The 20,277-nt window shown below is 44.6% G+C and overlaps 1 protein-coding gene and 1 long non-coding RNA gene across 7 annotated transcripts in view; one reads left to right on the top strand and one right to left on the bottom strand.

Moving 5' to 3' along the window:
- PARM1 (prostate androgen-regulated mucin-like protein 1) overlaps positions 1 to 14,377 on the top strand; it is a 48,369-nt gene extending 33,992 nt beyond the window's left edge. For 2 of the 6 annotated variants that reach the window (XM_037896659.2, XM_037896657.2), the window contains exons 2-4: positions 4,122 to 4,892; positions 10,881 to 10,959; positions 14,004 to 14,377. In XM_037896659.2, coding sequence (XP_037752587.1) covers positions 4,122 to 4,892; positions 10,881 to 10,959; positions 14,004 to 14,088 — 935 coding nt within the window. In that variant the 3' untranslated portion in view covers positions 14,089 to 14,377. Of the gene's footprint in view, positions 1 to 4,121; positions 4,893 to 7,799; positions 9,518 to 10,880; positions 10,960 to 14,003 lie in introns of those variants that run through there. The other 4 variants (XM_043545149.1, XM_037896658.2, XM_043545150.1 and 1 more) reach the window with 3 other exon arrangements.
- A 488-nt stretch (positions 14,378 to 14,865) lies between these two features.
- Positions 14,866 to 20,277, bottom strand: part of LOC122465443 — a 94,096-nt gene continuing 88,684 nt past the window's right edge. The window contains exon 3 of the long non-coding RNA XR_006290309.1: positions 14,866 to 16,257. This is a non-coding gene — a long non-coding RNA (uncharacterized LOC122465443). The remainder of the gene's footprint in view (positions 16,258 to 20,277) is intronic.

Genomic DNA, 20,277 nt, shown 5'->3' with positions numbered 1-20,277 from the left:
AGATTTGGCTGCAGTTTTTAAAGGCTGGGTGAATGGTTTGGGTGGGAGCCTGAACTGGCTGCGTTCCAGCCCCCTGTATCAAGTTCTGGTTCAAGGGAGACAGCATCATAACAGACAAGTGCACTGTGACTACCGGCTTAGAGGAGCACTGAGCTCTAAGACCCCGTGCCCGGAGCCCAGAGAGGAGTTTGGTTTGGGGATCGCCACAAAGCTTCAGCGAATACCTGAGCCTCCAAGGTTCCAGGTTCATCCACCACTGCTCTAAACAGCTCCTTTCCCAAGCTATGAGAGAGGTGTAGGGCCAGACTGCATTCAGCAGGGGCACTGGTGGGAGGATAGAAAGAGCTTTTACCCCTGGAGCCCTCCCAATGCAGTAGTCATACACAATTGCAGAGCAGGAACGCTTTCCCCCAAAAGCCACTGCAGAAAAAAGGGACAGGAGACCGGGCCATAGCCACACACAGATACAGAGACACTCTGCACTGTCCTATGCTTAATAATGAAGCAGCATGAATAGTGCCCCAGTGTGCCTAGAAATTCCAGGATGTATTGCACCTCCCTGACACACAATCATCCCCCCGCCCCACCCCGAGACCTCTAAACAGCTCTTCAGCGGGGATGCCCTTATGTAGTAGGTTCTGAAAATGCACCTCTAAACAGAGAGGAATACTTGAACTCACTCAATTTTTGCACACATTGGAACTTTTCAGCTGCAAGTCTTCCCACCCAGTTGACTTCAAGTCTAAATGAGATAATCAAATCAAGACAAGTCTGAAGTTTCTAACTTCCATCCCTTGAGTTATCCAAGAGCGAGCAAGTCTCTTTTTCATATTTGGCTGGAAAAATGACTCAGAAGTAACCACCCATGCGTTCTTCGTAGACCATTTCCCCAATTCTCCCGCCATCATTTCTGGTCAACTTTCAAAACCTTGAAAGTTTTCTCCAACCAACTCTACTTAGGAATTTCACTTTCACATGAGACCAAGCATGGAAAAATTTCAGCTCACAAAGAATTTGTAATGAGCAGCTAAAAGAAGGATGTTATAATGGATGCTGAAACTTAACCTAGCAATTGCCACCCACACAGAGTCTAACTTGTAGTTAGTTAATTGTGTTGCTTGGCGGTGCTTGAATGAATGTGACTCCACAGCATTTGAAGCGCTGCTCTGTGGATATAAATAAATGAATGTCACAAGAATAAAAATTATTCCCATGTAATGCATTGTCTGCATGTTCTTTCTGTAGCCAAACTAACACAAAGGAAGACAATAGAAAATGGTCAACATTGAATTTGGCCTAGTAGATTAGAAGAAAAATTGAAACCTGCTGCTGAGGAGAAGACAGAAAAGTCTGACTCATCTTTCTGCAAAGAAAGAAACAAGGAAGTGGAAAGGGGTTGGGGCAGGAGGATACACTGTGTTATTGCCAGGTGCCCATCTTGCTGAATAGGTTGAGTTTGCTACACAGGTGCTGAAATGCTATTTGCTGAAGGAAGCTGCTGGCCAGAGAGACTGAAGGAGGGGGTATTGGTAAATTAGATGTTCTAGAAACTGTAACTTTGTGTTTTAATCATTTTTGAGGCACACCAGGAATGAGCCAATTTATTTCCCCAAGTCTGTGCATTCTTAAGTACAAAGAGACTTCCTGCAGCATTATTGATAGCTTCAAGCTTACCATGGTGTAACAGCCAGTGTAGCCCTCTTAAATATTTTTCAGTGTAGCTCCTATACTGGTTACGTCCCTCAGAGACTTTGCAGCTAGCATGGAGGGAAGTCCTACAGAGGTCATAACTTCCCTGACACCTGGTGCTTTTGACCATTCAGTCCCAAAATGGAGACAGCACTATCCTTTTTAATAGGTGTGCTCTCACAGATACAAATAAAAAATTCTGCCAGTCCAGCACACATAAACACCATCTGGATGTGTGTGTAATTCTGGCTTGATGCAATCAGAAACAAGCCAGCATCATAAGGTAGATGCGTTAAACCCATGGCTAAAGCTGGAATTCAGGTTGGCAAGATGTGTCAAGTATTTGGGTGCAGTACCTTGTGTGGTTTGCTTATCTATTGCAGTGACAATGCATCCATCCTGTACTTAAGCCAGTGAAGAACAGGTCAAAGGCTAGAGAGCTTCAGTGAAAGGCCATTGTAGATCAGAGTAATACGGGAGTGCTGGAGTTGAGTACATGCAGATTTTAGAAATGAATGTTAATATTTCTTCAGTGTGCAGATGAGTGAATGGGTGAGTTTGCAGGTAGTGTAGTACTCCTGGTATACCGAGCAGGAGGCTAAATATTGCACTGTTCGAAAAATGCAATACAGGACTTTTCTGTTTTGCTTTATAATCAGTTGACCCAAGCTGTGAAGCTCGCTCCCATGGGGCTCTTTTTGCTGGGTAGATGTGCCTTCTGCGTTCCAGTGGAGAAAGAGTCTAGAAAATCAAATTAAGTGATAACATTCAGTTTAACTAACTCTCCATCTTCACCTGCAGTGGGCAGACAATGCAAGCAGCAGGGGACGATGTCTCTATTTTCAGACCTTAAACAGAAGGAAATATTTCAATCAATAATTTGCTGCCCTCTGATTTTGCCGGACTGAGTTTAAGTGACTGCGTTCCAGAGAGAATAGATTCAACATGGCGATAGCATTCTTATTATCATCACAATATTTTTATCCTACACTTGGAATGAGTTATTTCTTGTTCACGTAACTTAGTTAACATTGGTCTAAAGTTTACTGGCGTATACCAGGCTTGGCAGAATATTTATTTTGTTAATGTTTATTTTTAAGTATTTTTTGATTATAGATTTAAATGTTCACAGATGTGGGAAATTACGGGGGGGGGGGGGGGGGGGATCAGACAATTATTTAATGACAGTAGATGCTGAGATTCAAAACGTTAAAGCTTGATAACAGTTCACTTGGCAACTTCCCATGTCAAAATCTCCAAAGTAAATCAAACTGTAATGCTCAAGCTGGAGTGCTGGCAGCGGTGGTGATATAGACTTCTCACTTTGCCTATCTGTAAATTCTGAGCAGTGGAAATATGGTTTCATCAGTTTGTCTGTGTACTGTGAAATGGTTTGCTGACCTTTACCAATAAAAATCAAATCCTAATTATACAACTATGGTTCATGTAAAAGAGCTGCTTGCCTAAGGATGGTTAACAACTGTGGAAAGCAGGATGCATAGACATCCTGGTGGAAGATGGTCTCAGAGTAAAAACAGAGGCAAAATCATCAAAATACTTCACTCTCTCATGCAATCAAACATAGCTGCTGCTTTGTCAGTCTTGGCTACAATGCCAGCCAGCACCTTGCAATGGCTCAGGATCTAGCTTAGGATCAGGGGCTCTCCTCTTGGGGCCTGTCTACACCAGGAAAATGACCCATTGTTAGTGACTATCAACAAGAGGTCCCCACTGGCCTCAACTGCTGGCTGCGAGCGTACCTGGGGCCAGGCTGTTTTCAATACAGTTATAGAAGACATGGTAAGACTCCCTAGATTTGCTAGTACTTTCCCTAACAATGGAAAATGGTGTTTGGCATGGTGTGTACTAATAATCCATTAGGTGCTGGTCAGAAGAGAAAACAGGTTGTAATATAACTCAAACACGGTTGGTAGCAGGCCAATAACATGGCACTGAGCAGTAGCTTTGGGAAGAGAACTTTGTCCACATGAGTGATATCCAGGGTAGTTTTCTGTATGTTACAGACTGTCTCATAAGGGTCCTTCCACAGTAGGACAACGCCCTGTTTAATGGCTGTCAGTAACAACTCTCTTGGATCCCTTGAACTATTATCTGAAACTCAGAGCTGGTTGAAATTTCAAAATTAAAGCAGGGAAACAAGAAGTGCCCCCAATCGGATATAAATGTAGTGGGAGGCAAACAAACAAACAAACAGTTTCTTTCTTTTACAACATGATTTTTCATTTGTACCATCTATTTCAATGGTAACTGAAATCCTCCTTACTTCAGGCAAACATCCCTTTCAAGGATGAGTGTAGTAAAACTGTAACTGACTGGCCATTCATTCCAAGCCCTTCGCTATGTGCTCTTATCACGACTGCAGCTTGTCACAACGATTTTCCAATGTTAACATGTGTGTGTCTTCTCCTCAGGATTGAGTCTTCACTCTGCACATTCAGACTTTACATCCTCTCTCAGTCCTTCTGAGAGAAATACCATTACGTCAGAATCAACTCAAACCACTGTCCCTGTCACCCCTGCTGCTAGCACAATAGCAGACAAGCTACAATCAGCATCAGCAGCAACAGCAACCACTTCAAGAGACAAAGTCACCTCAGGACCAGCAGAACAGGGCAACACCATAATCTCCGTAGGCACCACAAAAGAGTTGTCAGCTGCCAAGAAACATCTTGCCTCTCATACAGAAAGAGCAGATGTTTCAGCCACCAGCCCATCACCGTCATCAACCACTGGCTCAGAATCAACAGCCACAGAACACATCTCCAGGACTTCAGTTGCCATCCTGACAAATACAGCAGTTCCAGATACAGCCACCCCTTCCACAACAGCTCCAGATACAGCCACCCCTTCCACAACAGCTCCAGATACAGCCACCCCAGCAACGACCTTCTCTCACCTAACTAATACCTCGCCTTCATCGTCATTGGCAGGTTCTTCCACACAGACCACCATTACAAATCAAAACACAATCCAGCTGCCAAATGCATCCACGGCAGCACCTGCTACAGAGGATGCCCCTACTAAAAAGACGCCCACAGAGTCCTTCTCATCAGGCCCTGCGATCAGACAAACATCTCAAGTAACTTTGGCAACCAAGTCTGTCGCAGAGGCCACCTCCCCTGAGAGCACCACTTTCTCCACAGGAGTAACCATGGAAGAGGTCCAGCGGGCTTTAAGTTCAGGTGAGGCAGATGATTTAGTATGTGCGTTATTTATGCTGTCACCTTTAGTGATTCATTTCTCCTGTTATTTGGGGGGGAGCATTGAGGGGGGAGGCAAAGGGGTGAGAAAAAGAGCACTCCCATCTATGCATTGGAAGGGCTTTCAGGTTACTTGTAATATTAACAAAGTTACTCAGGAGCTACGGCTCTGTGTTTTATGTATATCACATGGTATAGCCTTATTATGAATCTCTTCTACACCTGTGATCCCTTCATAGAAAGATGTTTTAACAGTGACTGGGTATATTCTGACAGGTCTGACACCAAACTCTAAGTTTTAATAAGAATTTCACTTCCTACACTCTAGACTAGTTGACCACAACATATCTGCTGACCATAAATACCACATTTTCTGTTGAGAAAAGATACTTTTCCTTTTCCCCACGGCCAGTGAACTTAGAAACCTTTCTGAGAGTTATCCAATAGCTTTTCTACACAGAGTTTTAAGGTTTGAAATCTCAACCTGCCATGGTTAGATAAGTACCCTATCCTACTAGAGAAATTGAAGAATTCATGGCTTTCTAATGGCATACAACTTCTTCTCATCGTGATGGATGAGGTATTGGACCTTAAACAAATCACTGGTTCAAGATTAAATACAGTCAATGCCAGAGTTCAAGACAGTTGAAGGGAAATTCCCCATTTATGGAGGAAATAACATGACAACATTCTGGCACAGGCTTTTAATGGCATCTTAGATGTTTGGAAGGTCAGATATAATCACCTACTAATCCATTATCTTTAAAAGTGGTCAAAGGTGCTTTGCGTGTACACGTATATACACCACATATGATGATGTCAGCATGGCAAGTTGCCCTATGAAGGGCTAGTGTGAGAATAGACTGAGGATGGTGTGAATCAATGTGGATTCCCACGATCAGGATATTATCTCAATGTCCTTCATTATGGGCTACCTTACTCATTTCAGACCGATTCTTTCCTGTCCTCTCCATACCCAGCATGCTGTTTAATCCAGTAACTTGATGTACAGAGTGAGACATTTTAAAACTGAGGCTACAGCAAGCTTCATACAATCTTTCAAACTTGTTTGGTGGCATTTTCCCCTCCAATCTCGTTGCCGGTGGGGTGGCCTATTCCAAGGGCTGGAGCCATCATAGTTCAAGGAGCTGGAGTCAGGATCATTCACTTTGACCAGTTACCAATGAGAAAAACAACAAAATAAAGGCACGTCTGCCAAACTGAATTCTCTCCTGCTCCCTTGCATTTTGAATAAAATACAGTGTCCATGCAGGTGATACCTCTAGAGAAAAATCAGTCCCCATCACCCTGAAATCTGGAGGAGTCCTACAGAGGAGTGCTGTGATGTATTAGTGTGTGTTTTTTCTTCTGATTAAATTTAGTCTCTGCAGCATATTCCATAGCATTAAACATCAGCTACAGGGATGATTGTGAGTTGTGATACAAAGTGACCCTTTTAAGAGAGGGCACGGAAATAGTGGTGCTCTAAAGACACCAATAAACAGCATCTCATTTGTAGAGTGCTCAGATGCATAATTCAGCACTCTCCTGCATTACAGCATGAAGGAGCTTATTCATTGAGACTAGAGATTAGTAGGTGTGTTGTGAACCATCCCAACTGTATAAAGAAAGATGAGATGGAGGCACAACTGGAATATGGATCTGGATGCAAAAGTCCCCAAAATTCAGGGGTTGAGTTTGTACCATTTAATCCCAACTCATATTTAATTAAAAAAAAACCCCAAACTCTAGATGTTTCATTTATTTCATCGCATTCCTTTAGTCATTAACTTTTCTTCCCCCTCATTAAGCAGAACAAGTGGGAGAGATCTCTGCCTAAAAGCCAAAATGTAGAGTTAACAGCACATTAAGGCTGGATCATCAAGCCCTGTAAAGTAAAACAAGAAGTTATGATTGCTCTGGCCCAGTCTTTGATCTCCAGTATATTTTATGGTTTAGGTTGACAGCGTTATGGGTACATTTGAAGGGGCATATAAAACCACTTCCTACATGCGACGTAGATCAAAGTAATATTAGGCTGCATCTTTATGTTGCATAAAAGCTATTTTTGGGTAGAAAGGGTCTGTTTTTATTTTAATGGATTTGTTTTGGGGGAACAAAATAGGCTATTGGGAGGGGATTTAAAGTAATGGATGCAAGTTCTGCTGGTTTTGCAAGACAAACTCACAGGCAGACAGTCTGGGTCCCAGACCAGCATGCTTAGCACCAGCACAAGCCACTGCACGTGCTTCCTCCAAATTGCTAGCAGACATCCCAACCCATCCTCCCCTACGCCCCCATGTCTCCTCAGTACAGGGGGAGAGACACCATGAAGCAGCCACCTGAATTTTTGGTGGGATGGTTACATACAAATCGCAATAGTTTCAAAGGTTAAAGCCAACATTCATTCCTCAGCCCGTCGTTTTCCCCAGCCAAATCTGAGTGCCTGCCGAGTCCCACGCTGCTGTGACTAAGTATTTTCTGTCTCCATGGTTAAGAGGAGCTACAATGAGTTAACAGGAGGAATTTTCAGACTGTTTTCTTTCCCCATGCAGAAGTCCAGTATCTTCTCCACTTAACTGCATCGGCTAATTGTAGCTCCTCTTGAATATAGAGCACACAGACAAGCAGCATGAGACTTGCCAGTTACGCTGGCTTTGTGGACCCGGGTGTCCACTCAGTCTCTCTGCAGCCCCCCAAGGTGGAAGGCATTGATTTACAGAGAAGGGCATGAGAAGTCTCTTCCAGTGAGAGAGCAGTCTTCGTTTTTTCTGTAGGAGAGTCTCAAGATCCTAGAACCATAGGACCTGGAGCCATGTTTCAGAGTTGATTTTCCTCCTGTGTCATCAGAAAAGTATATTCAGACACTGCCATTAAACACTTTTGCAGCTGGTGTCCTTTGGGGCTAAGAGTGTGGACAGAGGTGCCGTACACCAGAAGGGATGAGTGATCTCTCCTCTAAACACAGACATTGCGTGGTGCTGGAAAGCCGAGGTGGCTGAATGAGATACACCCGGAAATGGATTTTGGCTGCTGCTGCTGGCTCGCACTTGGCAGTGGGTGTGTGCCCATTATGTGGGAAGAGGGGGAAAAATAAGTGTTACTATCCCGGTAAAACAGAGTAGCAGCATTGCCACAAAATGACAATGGGGGCAGAGGGGTTATTTAAAATAACCTAGGACAACGATAAAGTCCACAGTTTCAAAGGTGCTGTGTGAATGTAGTTAAGAGACTGAAGTAAGATGGGCACTTGTTGCAGAAGGAAGCCCTGGCTGTCCTTAGCAGTAGTAGGTAAAAGTTCATTCTTTCAGCGTACAAAAGAGGACACCCAGCTAACCATGGTGTCATGGGCATTGGCATGGCCACTTCCACATTTCCCGAGTTCTGCCTGCCTCAGCTGTGCTGAACACTCTGCGCATCCACACCTGGTGCCGGACACTTGCTCCCTCTTTCTCAGAGGAGGAATCTTTGTCCCCAGCAGTGGGAAGGGGGGGACAGAGGAGCCATGTAAGGGAGAAGAGAGGAATTCCTAAAGAAAAACAGCAGAGAAGAAACTTTGTCAGGGAGAATGGGAAGTGGAGAGGAGACCTAGCAGGGGCTGGCAGATGTGACAAGCTGTGGCAGAAATCTTAACAGGTCTGCAGAAGTCACCTATTTGCTAGATATTTTGTCCAAAATTTTTCAGAGTAGCTAGTGAGTGTGGCTGCTCAATTTTCGGCACCTCACAGACAGTGCTGATCTCCTGCCCTTTGAAAATCAGGCCCTTCCGCGTGTCTCACGCTGGGCACCCACAGTCACCAGTGGCTTCTGAAAATCTTGGCCCTAATTTTTGAGATTTTTTTTATAAAAAACTGTATTTTGGGGGGACCCTTCTGAGCTCTTAAAGTTTTATTTAAGCTGCTATATAAGCACTGAACAGTGTTTTTGCAAAACCATTTCCCTGTGAAGTAATTACTGCTTGCGCAGAGGACTGTATGCTTTTGTGGATTGTTTTTGGATGGTTCAGGTTGGAGGTAGGAAGTCGTGAGTCTGTCACTTGGGATTTATTTTAAAGGTGGTAAAAAAAGAAAACCATTGACCGTATTTTCATTGTCTGCCAGACTGTGACCTGCGCGTTGCAGGGTCGGTATTTCAGAACACACACGCTTCCAGTGTTTGCGGTGTTTATTTTATCCAAATCCATTCTGCTGCCTTTACCAGAGCATAACGGTTACAAAAATATAAAGCTGTCCAACTCATATCAAATATCTCCCTGCTGCAAAGGGAAATATAAAGATTGCAAGTATTTCCCCCACCCCCATGTTATCATACCAAGCAGACGAGAGCATAAAGTGAGCAAGGGAAGTCTTTGTTTGACGTTTGGCCCTGGCAGTCTTCTTAAGCTAATAGCAATGCTGAGGGGAAACCCTTTTGTCCACAGGCTGCAGAATGGAATCAGTAGGGCATTGGCATTGCAGTCTAAGGTGGAGGGGCTGCAAGGCGAAGCCAATTAACAGGCACCATTGAATAACTGTCAGGAAGCCCCCGCGGCCTGTAGCCCGTTGAATACGTTATTAGAAGCTGCAGAACCACTGGGCTCAGAAGCTCATTACTTACGAATAAACCTGTAACTTGAAGGAGTGTTGAAAACTTTTCCCCTCTTTGTCCCCCTGGGAATTTAAATGAGGTCAGTTCTGAGGGCAGCTCCTAAACAGCGACTCTACATTGTCAGGGACCCAGGCTCGGCTCATCCATCCATAAACCTGCTTATTCACTTCTTGTGAAAACGCCCCCAGGAGATTTTAACTGAGCCATTAAAAGGCGTCATGTACGCTCCTGCCAGAGCTGCACCACCGCTTCCTCCTTCAGCAAGGAAACCTTCAACCACTCATAACCCCGCTGCGTGTACCTAGTAACACTCGCACGCAAGAGGAACAGAGCAACATGAGCCCAGCCCAGGAGAAAAGCAGTAAGCCTGGATGGGATGTAACTAGACAACTAGAGAGAAATTTTCAAGGGCCCAACCCTGACACTTGGGACCTCATTTTCCAAGCACTCAGCTCTCATTTCAATGCCTAAATAAGAAAGTCCACAGCATCCAGCAGCTTCTATTGTGCCACTGTGAGCTGAGCACCTAGCCTGCCCTTTTTGAAATTCTGGCCACTTAGTTTGGTGCCTAAATGGGCACCAAACTCTTTAGAAAAATCTAGCCGTAGGGCCCCATTCCCATCGTGCAGGCTTGTGTCAGTGAGGCTCTATTGACTTCGGCAGGGGCATTCCTGATTGACATCAGTGAAAACCAGAGAGACTCAGGTTCCTGGTTTGGTCACTTTGTCTGATGTCAGCAGGTAAAAGTTACTGTATGTAAAGGAGAGGAATAGAACAGTGATTCTCAAACTTTTGTACTGGTGACTCCTTTCACACAGCAGGCCTCTGCGTGCGCCCCTCCCCCCTTATAAATTAATATTTTTAAATATAATTTAACACTATTATAAATGCTGGAGGCAAAGCAGGGTTTGGGGATTGAGGCTGACAGCTTGCCACCCCTCCATGTAATACCCTCGCAAACCCCTGAGGGGTCCTGACCCCAGTTTGAGAACCCCTGGAATAGACCCTGCCCTGGGAACAGACAGCTTGGGAAGGGAGGGGGAGCTTAGGCTAAAGGGCAGTCTCATTTCAGAATCATTCCACAGTGCAAGTCCCCATTCCCATCCAGGCCTCAGTTACAAACAAGGACAGATCTTAGCCATAGTCTCCCATGTGTGCAGTGAAGGAACAGCGTTCCTTCTCAATAAGGCATCTGGGGTTGACAGCAAATACCGCAGTCCCTACAGGAGGAGGCGATCCACATGTGGCCAGCATATAGTGTTAACCCGTGCACTGCAAACAAGTGAGCAGGAAGGGGACAGGGGTAATTGCTTTGATAAATTATGACCTCACTAAAAGGTCTGTTTATGCCCTTTCCTTCCTCCTCCCTCTCTCCCCCTGCAGGAAGCATTGCAGCCATTACGGTAACAGTCATTGTGGTGGTGCTGCTGGTGTTTGGGGTGGCGGCATACCTTAAGATCAGGTAAGCATTCACTTGGTAAAAGGATGGTTACCCTGAACATAAGAACTGCCGTACTGGGTCAGACCAAAGGTCCATCTAGCCCAGTATCCTGTCTTCCGACAGTGGGCAGTGCCAGGTGCCCCAGAGGGAATGAACAGAACAGGTCATCATCAAGTGATCCATCCCCTGTCGCCCATTCCCTGTTTCTGGCAAACAGAGGCCAGGGACACCATCCCTGGAAGCAACTCAGTAACTGGAACAAGCTGGAGCACATTCTCCTCTCCAAATGTATTCACACTGATGGGACTGACATGTCTCCTCCCTTCAGTGCAACAGCTGATGCTAATACAGCAGAGCTGGGGGCACTGCTGCTATCCGGCCTGGACTGTGTGTCAGTGACGGCAGTGTTCAGGAGAGGCCCAAGCCTGACTGCTCTGCTCTCGAGCCCTAGCAGCAGGAGGCAGGCTGCAGCAATGCAAGCTTGCGTGTGCTGCTGGCCCGCCACTGTGCCTCAAACCCCGGGGAGCCCAGCTCTAGGGACTGAAGCGCATTTCAGCCTTTTGACGAGGGACCGGCGGGTGCCAGTGGTGGTGTCGACATCCGGCCACAGGAATAAGAGCCCTGGCTCCTTTTATCAAGGTCACCAAGCATCTACCCACTAGCATTCAGCCATTATTGGGCTGGCTGAACTCGTTAGCCGACAGTGAGAGGTACCACATCCCATGCCTCCCTTGGTGCACCTAGGGGGCAATCGAAGGTGCGCTATTATCTGAGTGCAAAGAGGCTGGGAGTTGGAGGAGACGCTGTAGCAATCCCATTTTATGCAGTTTTCAATGGTACAAGCTGGCATTTTTCTCATTACAAAAGGCGTCACTCACATGTCAGAGCCAGTACTGCAATGTGTTGTGACCATAAACAGTAATTATCCCCCGGGGCAGCTTTACTCATACCGTATCTGTGACCTTAAAATAAGAACACCACTGCAGCCTACATGGAGCATCTTTAATTGGGTTTAATTTGAGGCTGAGGTAAGCAAGGTTTTTTGTTTCAACTACTTCATAGTGATTCATACCAGTCAGGCTGGGGCACAACCAAAATAGTCCTGTGCAGAGCTATCACTGGTGTTCTGGAGGGTTACTAGAAAATAGATGGGTTAGTAAATCAAGCAGACAACAGCCAGCTATTCTTGCTATAAAAATAAATGTCTTGTTTGCACGGACACAGCCCTCCCTGGCCAAGTATTTCCTGAAAGTCACATGTTCAGTTGGCATTCTCGCTGACTAGAATAACTTTTAAGTGTGGCTGAAGAAGGGAGTGGATTGCATTGAACAAGAATGCGCTGCTTTGGAAATTGAAAGAGGTTTTTACTGCTCAGGTAGGGCACAGCATGAACTGGGGTCCCTAGGAAGGTTCGCAAATCTCAGGTGCAATTGCAGAAATTTTTAGAAGATTTAAGGTATTTCAGAATTAAATTCCAGGGGCATTTTTGGCATGACGTTGACATGGAATTTGCCAAGGGCGAATCGCATTCTGTTAAAATACCAACAACAGAACTGCAGGATCCCAAAGGCCACTGTATGTTACACATGTATGGAGTGGAGGGGTAGCTCAGTGGTTTGGGCATTGGCCTGCTAAACCCAGGGTTGAGTTCAATCCTTGAGGGAGCCATTTAGGGATCTGGGGCAAAAATTGGGGATTGGTCTTGCTTTGAGCAGGGGGTTGGACTAGATGACCTCCTGAGGTCCCTTCCAACTCTGATATTCTATGCACACCATCCTATACAAATATCAACAAGCCAGCATTTAATAAACATTCAGCGAAAGCAAGTTCTTTCCCATCCTCCATACATACAAATAGTGGGCTGCATGCCAACCTCCCATCCACAACTATGTCTCCCAAGCAGTGTTGAATGGGAGCAGAGGCCCTTTCCTACCTCTGAGGGATGAGTTCAAGGCCCCAATGTCAGAATTATAAAAGCATGTGAAAAGCCTGCATATTTACACGCATACAGACACAAAGAACTTGCTTTCTGCAAATAGGCTCGTTAAAAAAAAAAATCATTATCTCCACAAATGTTCCGACAGGAATCTCATGTGCTCGAATATTCATAAAAAACGAACAGGAGAGGGATGGGAACAGAGTCAAAAAGCAAATTTATTTAGGAAGGTGAATGAGTTTTCACTCCTTGCCGTGTTCAGCCTGCTCTCCTACCCCATGCACTGGCTTCATCACAGATCACTAAGAGAGACAAAAAGTATGGTAAACATGCATTCATTCTCTTCTCACACAATTAAGATCCGGCCCACAGACCAGACAATATTCAGAGCTTAACAAACCTCCCTATTAAAAATCTATAGCACTCAGTACACTACCAGACCTGACTCTAGATCAAGAGGCAATATTAATATCTATATACAAGCAGTACGGTTTTAACTCCCTGCAGAGGAACAACAGACCATCTACTACACTCAAATGCATTCATACTACAACACAGAATCATCGATCACCCACAGGAATTAGAAACTAGAAGGCATGGGGCCTACTGCAAACTGAAATAAAAAACTCACTGATCAAAGGGCCCAATTGTATTGCAATGCACAGTCAGGGGACAGGATTGTTCCCTGATAGCACTGAAGCCCAAATCATTCCTATAGCATAGACATGATCTAGCTGTGTTTTAAGCATGTCCCTGAACTGGACCAAGGAAGCAGCTTTACAAAAAACAGCTAGTGTTAGACTTCTCACTGTCCCAGAGAGTTGATCTTTAAAGATTTTAGGCACCTGGAGCTATGATGTGATTTACTTGTCATCTAATCAGAATCAAAACCCTAGCCTAAAATTAATCTGGACCTAAACAGCACCAATTATCCTCTCACACATTAAGTTCCCTGGGCCTGGTTACAAAGATGGGTTTTAGCAGTAGGTGCTTTTCAGCGTCTGCAGGAGCGAGGGCGTCCTTTCTACAGGGTTGTGCACTGAATAGGAATAGCACTGGAATAGGGTGTTTCTAAACCACTCCTAAGTAATCCCAGACTTGTCTTTTCCCCTCCCTCTCGCCCTCCCAGACATTCTTCGTATGGAAGGCTGTTGGATGATCATGACTACGGATCCTGGGGAAACTATAACAACCCTCTCTATGACGACTCTTAGCAAAGGAAAGTTAATTGGGACAAGAAATAAATGTTCTTATTTATAAGTGCTTACACAGTAGAACAACAACAAGTCACCTGGTATGCATCCAGTTCCAGTTCCATGCCAGCTTCTTCTCTTCCTGCTGCTTCTTCCTCTGTGACACAAGGGAATCCTAATTGTAAGACAAGACTAAATGCTGAATCACAACTGCAATGGGACTAAACTGAAGCTGACAGACTGCAGTCACGGTCTCGAAACCAAAGGCAGTCACTCCACAAGCGCAATAAATTTGAGTTTATGCTTTTAAGGAGGAAATTATATTAAATCTCAGTGAGGGGACGGGAAGTAATCACTGAAAGGTTTTCATCTGTATGGCTTCTGTTCCTTTGATTCCTCTTTAATCTTCCCTGTCTGTTCAGAGCGGATGGGGTTCTGGTCAGAGCTCTGCAGTGCAGTACAGGGCTTCTACAGTTTATTACCAGAAGATCAAAACAAATTACCCAGGAGGCTGGGAAGTAGAGAAAAGGGAAGCTCAGCAGGGTCATGCCAGAAACTGATGCTCTTATAGTTGGTCGTCTTTGCCAGGGTGTCTCATTTTCAGAATGTCATCATTATAAATCCAGGTGAAGGTTAAATTCACCGCCTGTGTCATGGTGAGTGGCAGGTTTACACACTGACGTGTTACACCTTGAAGTGGAAAATTAGTGATAAACAGGAGGGGGTGACCACTGCTGCTGCTGCAAGGAAGGCATGTGGCAGAAATGCCAGCAGGGGGTTGGGAACTTTCTTTTTGGGAAGGAGAGAACCCATACATTGTCAGCACCGTGGCAACGTAAGATTCCACGAAGTGCAACATTCGTATTCAAAACACCACTCCCTCGGATCTGATTGCTGCTAGTGAAGGATATGGTTGTACCCAAAATAAACTGCAAATAGGAGAAACCCATTCTGCTGCCCTTCCCTTCGTTTAGGCTGCTCGGATGAGTCAGGAGGTAAAGATTGCAGAATTAGGCCCAAAATTAGAAGATGTGGTGGAGGTTTTCAAAAGCCTGTGGGAATTACACACACCTTTCTTTGAAATTAACCCCTGGAGTGCTTTGCTTTGAAAGTCTCAACTTAATGTTTAATAGCTCTTCCCTGCAGCAAATCTTCAGAGCAATTCAATCATTTCTCTCTCCCTTTTCTTTTGTAATTGCGTGAACAAGTCTGGGTGTGTTTATTTATTACATAAAAGAAACCTGACAGATCACCAGTGTGGTAAGGAAACAAATATATAGTGAGATAGAAGTGTCGTCATCTGCTACATATATTGCTTTACTGAATTATTTTCTTACAGATATTTCTATCTGGTAAGGTAATTTGCTAAAACAATCCAGTATTTTTAATCCAGAGTTTGTGCTTACTAATCCTGCTGCTGCTACCAGTAAACAAAGCCATATGGGTTCATTTATGAGGAGATCAAAACAGACTTGGCTTGTTTAAATACACAATAGCAGTTCCCCTTGGAGCATATGATCCAACTTATGAAACTCCAACCCTTGTCTTTTTCAGAGTAGTTTTTCGATTGTTATAAAAAGCCAACACATCACCATTAGGTTGACACTCATTAGCTCATCAAGGCTACAGTGGTGGCTGGCATGCATTTCCATTTTACCAGTTTGACAGGTAAACCAAGACCTGCACTCCCAAAACCTAAGCTTGGTTGGAAATTTACTTTGCAGTGGCCACTCCCCTTTGTCAAACAGAAGGCACAGGAAACTGCTTGAGTGCAGCGGGACATTTTGCTACAGTGGTGCTAATGCCACTGGATGAGACACCTGTGCAGGGGCCTTGCTGTTGGGAATAAAAGTCATCTATACGGAGAACCCAGAGCGTGTCTGAAAACCAGTCACGAACTATTAATTATTGGTACTGCAGTAGCGCAAGGAGCCCCAGTCATGGAGCAGGGCCCCATGGTGCTGTATAGACACAGAACAAAAAGAGAGTCCCTGCCTCAGAGCACTTGGCTGGCTTACCTTGGGCACTCCAACATAGTAGCACCTCGAATTAGTGAACACTTGGAATGTATGCGGTCAGCCCAGTCTCCCGCAGTCAAATCGGGATAAGCAGTTCCCTGGCATCACTTTAACGAGCGAGCGTTGTGAGGTTTAAGGTCTAAACTGCTTTGACAGCCTCAAAAGATGTGATCTGCATGAATATAAAGGACTATGAGAAACCAGCAAGTGTTAACCCCTTATGCTTAACAATCTGTTCCACTTAGTGCCTCAGCTAAATACAAAGTACCTTTCCCAAGCCCGAAGAACTCTTTAAAGTTCCAAAGCTTGCCTCTTTCCCCAGCAGAATTTGGTCCAACATGAGAAATCACAGAAAGGTACCCTTGTTGGTTCCATTACTATTGCTCTGTACATTACATGGGATTCCTACTGTAATATCCTAAAGGTATAGATTATGGATTGCTTAAAAATACATTGTGTTTCTATAGCATCTGTCAAATAAGGATCTTGTGGTGCTTTATGAACATTAATTAAGCCTCACAAACACCTTGGAGACAGCTAAGTGTTGTCACAATACTGTTGGGGAAACACCCAGAGGTTGCCCATGGTCACGAATGGCACAGCAAGAAAGAAACCAAGTCTTTCGCTTTGATTCTGCCCATTAGACCACACTCCCTACCATCTCTTGGCACCCACAAAGATTAGATCTGCTTTATATTTCCCCGTTCCTTGTGTTAAATCTCTTTCATTTAGTTACGTTAGGTACATCCAACGTCAGTGTAATGTCTCAGTGTGTCAAGGAAACTAAACAATTCAAGATCAAAGGCTAGAGGTGACCCGCTCAGGGAAAACCATGTGTTTTGCTCCGTCCCTCCCACCTCCACAAGTTAGCACGTCATAAGCCTAAACATTTCTGAAAAGTTCATCATCAACTTCTTCAGAAAGAATAGAGAGTCTCCAGTCTTCTTTGGAAAGAGCTGGGGAATTAGCAGATTTAGGGTATTCAAAGGAGCTCAACATTGGACTAATTCTGCTCCCATTTACTTAGATCAGGTGGGAACATTAAGTGGGTCATAATGGATGAAAAATCTCATCCCTAGTCTCGGTTGTGAGTCTTTAGAAGAAGGGAGCCACTATGCTATCTCCTAATGGGATTTTTTTTTTTTTTTTTTAAATAGTGAGAGATCTTTCCCCAGTAGTTTTCATATCACCCAATTGATGGACATTGTGCTTCACGGACACAAATATGGAGGTCCCTGCCTCGTAGAGCTTTTGATCTAAGTAGCCCGTTGCCGGCATATCAAAAGCAGTTACCATATAACAGGCTATTTCTAATGCCAGGCCCCCCACATGCCCTACTGGGGACAAAACGTCAGCCAAAGTCATGTGATGGGATGTCACTACCATAGCATCAGTAATAAAACCGGTTGATGAGATACCAGAGAAAACAGCAAGGACTGTTTGTGTTGAGGGAGCTTCCGAGATCTCCCTGTTCCAGCAAGGTTAGCTGTTCAGCAGTTCTCCTTCCTCCAAGTTGCCCTGGATTACAGCCCCACCTTAGTGTATTCCTCTTTCCCCGACGCCTCGGAGGAGGGATTCACAGCAGGTTAGGATGATAATTTCTACAGATTCACCTTTTGCCTTTAGCTTTCTGGCAATGAATGAATCGGTAAGGCTGCTTTTATTTAAAAAAGGCAACAGATGGCAGAGCTAACACTCAGTCTGGGACGGTGGTCATTTTTACTTGGGTTGGGTGGGGAAAGAATGGGAAGCTTTAAGTGCAGCCAATTGGATATTTGATGTCCTCATAACCACGTTCATTATAAGATATACCAGTTACACCAATTAAAGTCATGCAAAGCTTGTGCCATGTTGTACTGAGGTGTGTTAACTTTGCGCTTGTTTCCGTCCAGTTCCCTGTGACATTTTTAAAGGACTCCAGTCTAGAGTTACTCCCCATAGTGACATCTCTGGGTTCTATGCTGGTTTGGTCTCCAGTCCCAGATCAAATTGTTCAGTCTACAAGTAAAGATAGTATTTTCTAATTGTGCCCTCATCTAGCAGGCTGAAAGTGACCCTAACTGTTTTCCCTAATTCAGAATTGACCATTGCTGCCTAGTTCAATGCTGACTTTTACTACATAGTAAGGGTGACTGTCATTTTGTAGGAAGATTGTAGTGATCCCGTAGCTGCAAAGCAGACACCAGTGGAATCAGAGAATATCAGGGTTGGAAGGGACCTCAGGAGGTCATCTAGTCCAAACCCTTGGTCAAAGCAGGACCAGCCCAACTAAATCATCCCAGCCAGGGCTTTGTCAAGCCGGGCCTTGAAAACCTCTAAGGATGGAGATTCCACCACCTCCCTAGATAACCCATTCCCGTGCTTCACTACCCGACTAGTGAAATAGTGTTTCCTGATATCCAGCCTAGACCTCCCCCACTGCAACTTGAGACCGTTGTTTCTTGTTCTGTCATCTGCCACCACTGAGAACAGCCGAGCTCCATCCTCTTTGGATCCCCCATCAAGGTAGTTGAAGGCTGCTATCAAATCCCCCCTCACTCTTCTGAAATCCATAATCTTGCTCCCATGTAGAACCCTGCCCCCTTCCCTATATTCTCTCCTATCTTGATTCACCTCACTGCTCCCCTTGCCTTCCAGTGTTTTCTGTTATTCTGCCTCTACACCTGAAATAAATCCCTGGCCATCTACAAACTTCTCTTTCCTTCAAAAATCCCTCTGTTCAAGTAATCACTTCCCCTTGTCAGTAAACCCCACACCCATGCTCCAGTCTCCTGAACTGTGATTCTGTCTCTTGCATTTGTCAGCCTTGTCTTTTGACTGGCAGCTGTACAAGAGAGGGAACATTTAGTTATGTGCGTAAGGCAACATCCAAATGAATTTTTTCTGTAGAAAACAGAGCTGGTCACATTTATGGTTGAAGCGTTCTTTTGACAGAGCCAAACTTTTTTTTGTTTCGGTGAAAGTTACTGGAAAATGTTCAAAGTGAAACAATTGCTTTGTTCTGAACTGGAAATTTGTTTTAGTTTAGAACTTTTGGTTTTCTGGATGGGGAGGAAGTTTCCCCCTTTCCATTTACTCTCCTTCACTCAATTGTCCCAGGGGGTAGGCAAAAACTGATACACTTGGGTTTTCAAAAACCAGCGTGGAATTTTTCCATTTGAAAACAAAACACACGTTGACTTGAATTTTCTCCCGAAGACGTCCATGAAGAATTTTGAACGTAACTCACATTTGTCATTTCCTTCAAAATTTTGGGCAAAAACTAAAATGTGGGGGTTTATACAAGCCCTAACAGGAAGGCTGCAGTGTTGCAACAGAGTTGGCTGTGGAATTAGTGGGGACCATATTGTTCCTAGCTCTTCATCTCGGTGTAAGGTCTTGAAGAAGAGGGAGACACCATAGCGAAGTACAAACTGTGGTGTGTGACATTCCAGCCATTCACTTCCCAACCATTTAAGAAGGTGATATATGAACTAATAAAGTCTGGAGTCATTGCATTAGCCCGGGCTGCTTTCAGGATGGTAGAGGGTCTACTCCCCCTCTTGTCCTAACCCCGATCTTGAATTACTGCACCTCATAAGGCATGGGAACCGTAAGCAGCGGTTTTCCAGCCTACTGTGAGGAATTGTATTGGGTACTGTCTGCCCTAATCATAACTCACCAAGCCAAAGGCTGCTGCAGAACATAGCCCAAAGAGCTGGCCTTTGGTTCACAGATCACCAACAGCCTCTGAAATGTACTTTAAGGGATCCACATTCAAACCAATTGGAAAACACTCACCAGTAAGGCGGCCACAAACCTAATCTGTATGAGACACTAATGCCATCCAAGTGAACACCCGGTCCCCATTACACAGTATCTGGAGGAAGCAGCTGCAGCAAGAGCTCTGCCTCCCTTTAGATGCTTTAGGAAGACAGGCCGGCTACTAACCTTGCTTTACAATGGGTCATTTGAGGCCTTGTCTACATGGGGAAATTTTACCAGTTATACAGGTATTATCCCACTGTGTGAACACTTACTTCTCTGTAAGAATGGCTTTTCAGGGTTTCGTTTATGTGACTTGGAAAGTCCTGGGAACGCTTTTATTTCAGAATAAGGGCATAGCACAAACATACTGGAGTGGTATAACTGTATCGGTTTAAATTCACACCTGAAAATGGCTTTCCAGGTAGAGGAGGTCAAAACTCAACCC

The sequence above is a fragment of the Chelonia mydas genome, chromosome 4, assembly GCF_015237465.2.
Source record: "Chelonia mydas isolate rCheMyd1 chromosome 4, rCheMyd1.pri.v2, whole genome shotgun sequence".
In the NCBI taxonomy this organism is placed as follows: domain Eukaryota; kingdom Metazoa; phylum Chordata; order Testudines; family Cheloniidae; genus Chelonia; species Chelonia mydas.
The sequence above is the reverse complement of the archived record's forward strand: the minus strand, read 5'-3'. Positions and strand labels throughout refer to the sequence as shown.